General features: G+C 39.1%; 1 protein-coding gene across 1 annotated transcript in view; it reads right to left on the bottom strand.

Annotated features, from left to right (window-relative positions):
• Window positions 1-7,386, bottom strand: part of adcy2a (adenylate cyclase 2a) — a 55,601-nt gene that overhangs the window by 27,522 nt on the left and 20,693 nt on the right. The window contains exons 5-16 of the mRNA XM_019880080.1: window positions 6,272-6,421; window positions 4,770-4,918; window positions 4,545-4,656; window positions 4,063-4,190; window positions 3,279-3,437; window positions 2,798-2,930; window positions 2,541-2,717; window positions 2,395-2,438; window positions 2,126-2,206; window positions 1,958-2,027; window positions 1,665-1,762; window positions 1,472-1,556 (exon numbers count right to left, since the gene is read on the bottom strand). Of these exons, the coding sequence (XP_019735639.1) occupies window positions 1,472-1,556; window positions 1,665-1,762; window positions 1,958-2,027; window positions 2,126-2,206; window positions 2,395-2,438; window positions 2,541-2,717; window positions 2,798-2,930; window positions 3,279-3,437; window positions 4,063-4,190; window positions 4,545-4,656; window positions 4,770-4,918; window positions 6,272-6,421 (1,386 nt within the window). The remainder of the gene's footprint in view (window positions 1-1,471; window positions 1,557-1,664; window positions 1,763-1,957; window positions 2,028-2,125; window positions 2,207-2,394; window positions 2,439-2,540; window positions 2,718-2,797; window positions 2,931-3,278; window positions 3,438-4,062; window positions 4,191-4,544; window positions 4,657-4,769; window positions 4,919-6,271; window positions 6,422-7,386) is intronic.

Genomic DNA, 7,386 nt, shown 5'->3' with positions numbered 1-7,386 from the left:
AGCTGGGATAGACTCCAGCACGCCCGCGACTCTTGTAAGGATGAACGGATTAGAAAATAAATGGATGGCTGTCCATGTATCTACGTATGTATCATCTGGGCTGATTGTTTTTTTGATACACAGATAATTCATTCAGTCATCCAGTTCGGTTTTTAATTCAATTTAAAACCTTTTGATGTGACAACATTCCGAATCAATTGTTTCATATTTGTGGATTTCAGTTAGAAATACATTTGTATTCTTTATCTAGTTTACGACTACTAGTTTTCCGAACCGCTTATCCTTACAAGGGTTACGAGCGTATTGAAGCAGGGTACACCCTGAACTGGTTGCCAGCCAGTTCCAGGTCCCATGTAGACAGACAAACAACCATTCACCCTCACAATCACACCTATAGGCAATTCAGAGTGTTTTAACCAATCATGCACATTTTTGGAATGTGGCACAAAATACTCTGGAGAAAACCCACCCAGGCATGGGGAGAACATGCAAACTCCATACAAACTCTTTTTTTTTTTACTTTTGACTTGCGTGCAGGCAGTGTGAGCCTGGTTCCAACTCGGTGTGGGTGTGGATGTGGATGTGGATGGTTGTTTGTCTCTATATGTGCACTGTGACCGATTGGCGACCAGCTCAGGCTGTCGTCCGCCTTTTGCCCGAAGTCAACAGGGATATGCTGCAGCACCCCCACCCGAGATCTTGTTCAGGATAAGGGGTGGTGAAAATGGATTGCTGGATGCATTTTTGAGTTGTGAGTGAGCTCACAGGATTAAATTAAATGTATATTTCAAGCCACCACTGGATTTCAAAGATGCTATGAATTCATTTTTTTACACTACTGTTCATGATTCCATTTTCCAAACGTTTTGTTTATTCGGGTCTTCGGTGAGGTGCAGTCTACTTCAGCTGATGTTCAGCGAGAGGCGTGGTACAACCTTTTTTCCAATCAATCACAGAACGCATTTACAAAGTTAAAAGAAAAAGACAACCTCACATTCATACCTCTGGACAATTTTGGAATCTTCAAGTAACATTACATCCATGTAGGAGGAAGCCGCAGTACCCAGATAAAAGCCACGCAAGGCTAAGGAAAAAGTGCAAATTCTTCAAGGAAGGCCAAGCTGACATTTAAACTCGAACTTCAGAAGAGTGGTGCAGACGTGTTATTGCTAACCACTATTGTCACCGGGCTGCCCACTACACTATTTACAAATTGGCAAAAGGGGGAGGATCATATTGTGCAAAAAAATAAATGAATTAAAAAGAAAGAAAAAAAATACTCTTATGCTTTTCAAGACTGAACTTGTGATGCATTTGTACTGGATCTAAAAAAAAATTATCAACAACAACAAGGCATTTATGCTATCAAGCAGAAAGTGAAGTACAAAAGAGTCCAATAATAGATTAAACAAGGGAGAGAGTGCAATTGGCCCTGTTGAAAGAATTGATTGACACAGAACATGTCACTCACCATGAAGTGCCCAATGAAACATATGAAGACAATTATGGAAAGGAGAAAGAATGCCATCCCAAAAGATATTGCCAACACTGCTGTCCTGAAAAAAAATAACATGTATATAGCAAATCAGGATCATTTGTCATGATATTATTTTTCACACTACTGTTTATTCACTGTCATGCTTCGTGTCACAAAATCCACGTACTTTGGTAAGACGAGTATCTGCACAATGAAAATGCAGGAAAAGATAAGACAGGCGCAGGTGACGTAGTATTTGAAGGCTGGCAAGATTGTTGTTCTGTACTAAAATGATAAAAAGGGTGAGTTTTAGTAAAATACGTTTTTGTACATTTATGTGTATATTAAAAACAAAGGATGATTCGAAATGCATTCTGACAGCAGAAGTCATTGTTTCATCATAAGGACAATGTGAGATAACCAATAACCAAGAATTATTCTCCAGTTCTCTTGTAACCTTGACTACAAAGTACTTCTTACCTCCTTTTCCAGGGATTTATTGTGAAAGAACAAAGATATTCTTTGGATGTCCTCGGATTTAAGCCACTGCCTAGAAGCACAAAGGCCAGTCAATTGGGACATAACGTGGATAAGTTTCAAAATCAGGAATATTCAAATAAATTGAAATAGTCATTCAATTACCCTTACTTTTGTGAATTGATGCCATCAAAGGTCCTGATCATCCTCTCATTAAGTTCCTCCTCAAACCGCTTCTTCTGAGACTTTGTCCTTTTAACAAGAGCAAAAAGAGACCGAACATTTTAATTTGACACAAGATTAGTCATGCATGTCATAGCCTTCAGCAGAAGTCAAGAGTTATTAAAACTCCTGTCGTCCGACACTGCACTGCACTGTCGAGGGACGGAGATAATCCTTCTAAAGGAAATGATCCTGGAACAGTGAAACAAGTAGCTTGCCTTTCAGATCTCCTCTGGAAATGATACTGTCCCAGTGGCACATCCTAGAAGGAAAATGGAAATGAAGAGATCGCACACGGCAGCGAGATCCACCCATCATTTCTAATGGCAACAAATAATTAGTCAACGTCGAGAGAGTTGCTCACAGCTGTGTTGATCTTGCCATTCTCATTGGTCATGCTGTCCCTGTGGTGCAAGTTGGCGAAAGGCTTGGCAGCCCCCCAAGACTCCAGGTAGCGGGTCATCCTAACGGAGGCTCTCATCTTGGCTCCGTCCACAGTGTGCCTGGGCCTGTAGTGATGTTGCGGGCTACGACGTTCCACCTAAAAAAAATAAAAAAGATCTTGTGGAATTTTCCCGCCTTTTATTAGATCCGTAACAAATATTCAACATGCTCCATTACCTTTGGGTTGATAACCAAATATGTGATGACTCCATGCTCCTTCAGATAAGGGTCTCGCTCCTGCCCATCCCCATCTTCTACTTTATAGGCTGAATTTAGGTGTTCTAGTGTCACTGATGTGATGTGGACTCGCCTGGAATTACCAACAGACCCAGTTATTTGGGAAAGCTAAAAAAAAAATCACTTATCCTTTCTTGCAGACTATCAAGAATGAGATAGCGAGTGTCGATCTGATACCTCGGCAAAGCAATACAAAGAAAAGAGTATATCAAAATTGTCTTACTGTATGTATCGTTTTTTTTTTTTAATTCAAATAATGTATCCCAATGTGATAACTATTATGCTTGAATTCAGAAATTAAGAGGATTAAAAAATATTTTTCGACTGCGATACCAATCAGCTAGGAAGTATACGATTGACTCTGATGTCCAATCACACGACTGGCTCGGGACAACGCTAGTTGTTGGCTATTTTAACTCACCCTGGCACACCTCCTGCTTCCATGTGGTTGGCCAGCGTGACATCATGTGACCAAACATCATACTGCCATTTCTGAAGTCCGATGACCCCACACAGAACGTTCCCTGAATGCACGCCAACACGCATATTGATGTCAACCCCTGTGGCATCGCGCACTTTCCTGTCATGCATCAAAACCACACTTATAACTGTGGAGGAGGGAACAAAATCAACATCCAAACTGACCATTGTGTTGAAAAAGACAGCAAATAAGTCACGTAGAGACAAGCAAGTGTAAGACTTAGTGCACCACCTATTGCTCACCATGTCGATATAATTATGATTGATTATCTCAAGATTGTGGGCGGGATCTTTTAATTAGGAGAGCTCGTAATCAAGAAAGTGTTAAGCTGTTATCAATCATCATTTTTTGACAAAGCTGCCTGAATTAACTGCTCATGAATTATGGCGGGTGCTGTACTTCTTTGATTTGAGCATTCATGTATGTCATAGAGTTTAAATCTAATTGAGTATCACAAGTCTTTGTACCTCACACTTTACAAAAAAAAAAATTCTTCTATCCCCTGATCCAGTGTGCTGACAGAGAGAGAGTTCAGGGATTTTTTTTCATGGCAGAAAAGACTTTTCCTAACAAATACTTGGCAAAGCATGTTCGATGTCACAATTTGTGAATTTATTTTTCCAAAAATATGAAGTACAGATTGAGCCATTGTTTGCTTCGAAGTTATTAGTTGTTATTGTTGAGATCAAGTATGGAAGTCACCACACATGGTCATTTGGCTTACTTGATTGCTTCACACATGTCCAGGCCCATTTTGACACAGTTCTTGGCGTGATTTGGTAAAGACTCCGGTAGGCCAGATACACAATAGTAACAGTCACCAAGGATTTTTATCCGCATACATTCATTTTCCTGCGTACAAAAGATAAAGCACAAGGTAAGAAAATCTGCACACTGAAGTTTAGAGACTTACATACACAAACACAATACATACGTCCATACCTACGATACTGTCAAATAATGTGCATATTTCTCGTGTGTGAAAAGCCACGGTAATAAAATGATAGTCAACATTTTAATCAAGGTTTGCCTCCCCCTCTGGATCATTAAACTGCATGATAAATCCACAGAGCCCAATGACTAATTATATCTTTTAATTATAGGTACATATTGTTTTCAGACTGTATTCCACAATTCTCCAATGATACTAACTTAGTAAGGGTATGCTATTCCGTGATACTGACAGTTAAATGATGACTTCTTTACCTTGGCAATTTGGTCAAATTTGCCAAACAGTTCATTCAGCATGTGCACCAGCTCGCCAGGTGAGCAGTCACTGGCAAGGCGCGTGAATCCAACTATATCAGCATACAGTATGCTACAAAAAAAAAAAAAAGAAACATAATATAATTTAATGTTTATGAAATGCCTCCTTAAAATGAGCATGAAAATAAAATTTTGCATAACATTTTGCTAATAGATAATACATGCCTGACATTGGTGTGTCTTTGAACATAGAGGTTGTGAAAATTGTTTGTGTTCTCTATCTGACCAAAATTTGGTCCTTTTAGTCTCTGGATGATCTCTGCTTTCATCACACGGGCAATGTGTGCTGGCAGCAGCGACAACAGCAGACGCTCCTGATGATACGACAAAATAAAAATATGGGGAGTCAAACAAATTGAATTACAATTTTCTGATATATTGCCCACAGTTTGTTAGCAATTAAATCAAACACTAATTTCATGACATCACTTGATAAAAAAGTGAAGATGACTGAATGTATTTCTCCAATATTTATTTAGAGTGAGTGGTTCTTTTCTGTCGATTTAACCGCAAAAGACAAAGGTTTAAAAAATAAATAAATAAATAAACAAAAAAATAAAAAGAAAAGCGGTCACAGTTATTACCTTGCTCCAGTGGCTGATTTAATGTTCAAACAAAATTGTGCGTCAAATCAACAACATGATTCATGAAAGAAAATGTGCCAATGTCATCCTTACATGGCTAGCTGCAGTAAAAGTGTAAGACAATGTCACACTCCCAATTGTTATCATCACTAACTGCGACATGAAGGACTGCCCCATGGAGGGTGTTCAGCAAACATAACTTTGAATTTATGATGATTCACATGCCCCCCCAGCCCCTCTTTGGACTACAGATTCCAAATATACACTCTCACTATTTGATACTTTGAATGAAAGTACCAAGCAAACAGCATCTATTATGAGTGCACTCAGCACAAAAGCGTGTCTGTGTGTCTGCTCTCTGCTTTGTGGCTAAACACTGGTTGCAGGCAGCCACAACCCCCCGAGGACAAGTTGAAACACTTCATCGGGGCCATTTTACCTTTATATGTAACAGCACAAAATGGATTCGCCAGGCGAGAGAAAGAAAAAAAAAGGAAGCTCTACTTGTATCTGTACTGGATTTATAAATGTAAGAGCCCAGCAGTGGCCCAACTAAAAAAAAAAAAAAAAATGAAACACCAAATATGTATTGCTCCACACAGCAGCGGTCCAAACTTTACTCAACACCTTCATCTCAACATACACCGCACTGTGCATAAATGAACGTGCATAAATGGAAAACATCCAGCAAGAAAATGTTTCATCAACAGAAAAGAGTACTTGGGGGAAACAACGCTTTATTAAAAGATTTCCTAACAGAACCTTGCAAATGCACATGGCTAAGGATTTCCAGCACATTATTATGAAAGGGGGGGTCTCACACTAAGATATCATCAAGACAAGCATGCTCCCTATTTACAGTAAAAATCAGGAGGCAAACTGACTAAAGACAACACAGAGAGAAACAAGTAAATGTGACGACCGGCAAACTCAAAGTGAGATGTGATATGTGAGATTTTTTTTTTTTTCTTCCTCAGTGGAGCTGTGAGATGAGCTCAAGGCAAGGGTAGTGTGCTCTTTTGCCTGGCTCACATTGGCGGGCTCAGTGGCCCTTTACCTATTGCCATATTGACCCCATGTTACCTGCTGTCTCTTTTCAAATTCCAGTTTAATGGGGGATTTGATGCAGTTGCAGGTGTCCTGATAAGTCTGTTTGAGAGCCAACTCCATCAGGTGTTTGTGGTACGCCCCTGCCATGTTGCCACACATGAAAATGATGATATTGGCCAAAATCTAAAAAAAAAAAACCAGGACATAAGCAAATGTCAGTATCCTTTAACAGCTCGTGTGTTATCAACAGTTTGTTCATTTAACTCATAATTTAGGAGATGATTTCAGGAAAACCATTTTCCCTCTCACGTTCCTCTCAGTACTGTTTCTACTTAAAAGATAAATCAGGAAATGATGTCATTAAAGAAATAATTTTCGCTCTTACATGACTCAGAGTTCCGTGAATGGTTTCTCGGTAATCTGAATCAAGAAACTGCAGAACAGAGATTTTGATGATGTATATGTAAAAGCCGAGGCAGCTACTGAGATGATTAACCATCGTCAAGTGTTCCCATGAACATGTCTCCATGACATTAAGAATGACATCACAATCTTGTCCCCCTACTCTGTGGAGGATATTTATGTATAACACAATGAAATCTTGATTTAGAAGAAATAATTCCGTTTTCAAATAGGTCACCAGTGTCTTAGCAACAAAGCGTGTCACGGTCTCTCTTTGGCACCTTTGTGTTGCGAAACCAGTCTTGTCGAATTTATGTTGAGGTTTCCATTGGAGCGAGAACAAAATCTCAAACACCCCTAACAAGGACTGCTTGCTTTAGTACCTTTATTCCTTCTAAATGTGAGTGTGACACAAACAATACATTGTAACTTCTGGTTATTCATTGAGAACCACCTGGCTGCTTTAAATTAATGGCTGGCTGCCTTAAATTGATTTAAGAGCAGTCTGCATTTGAATTTTTTTGAAACGATCTTTGGATGAGCCCAAATATTGACATTGCCTTCCCCTTATAAAACATGATATTATTATCAAGCATCGTGATTATCACTGTCACCTTAAAAATTGAAATCGTTTCACAACAAAAACGATAAATTACCATATGTTTGGTGCCATCTCTGTCGAATATAAACACACACAATAAATTGGTTTGAGATTTCATTTCTATCTGCATTATCCAGCTGAAGAA

The sequence above is a fragment of the Hippocampus comes genome, unplaced genomic scaffold (assembly GCF_001891065.2).
Source record: "Hippocampus comes isolate QL1 unplaced genomic scaffold, H_comes_QL1_v1.1 scaffold135, whole genome shotgun sequence".
NCBI lineage: Eukaryota > Metazoa > Chordata > Actinopteri > Syngnathiformes > Syngnathidae > Hippocampus > Hippocampus comes.
The sequence above is the reverse complement of the archived record's forward strand: the minus strand, read 5'-3'. Positions and strand labels throughout refer to the sequence as shown.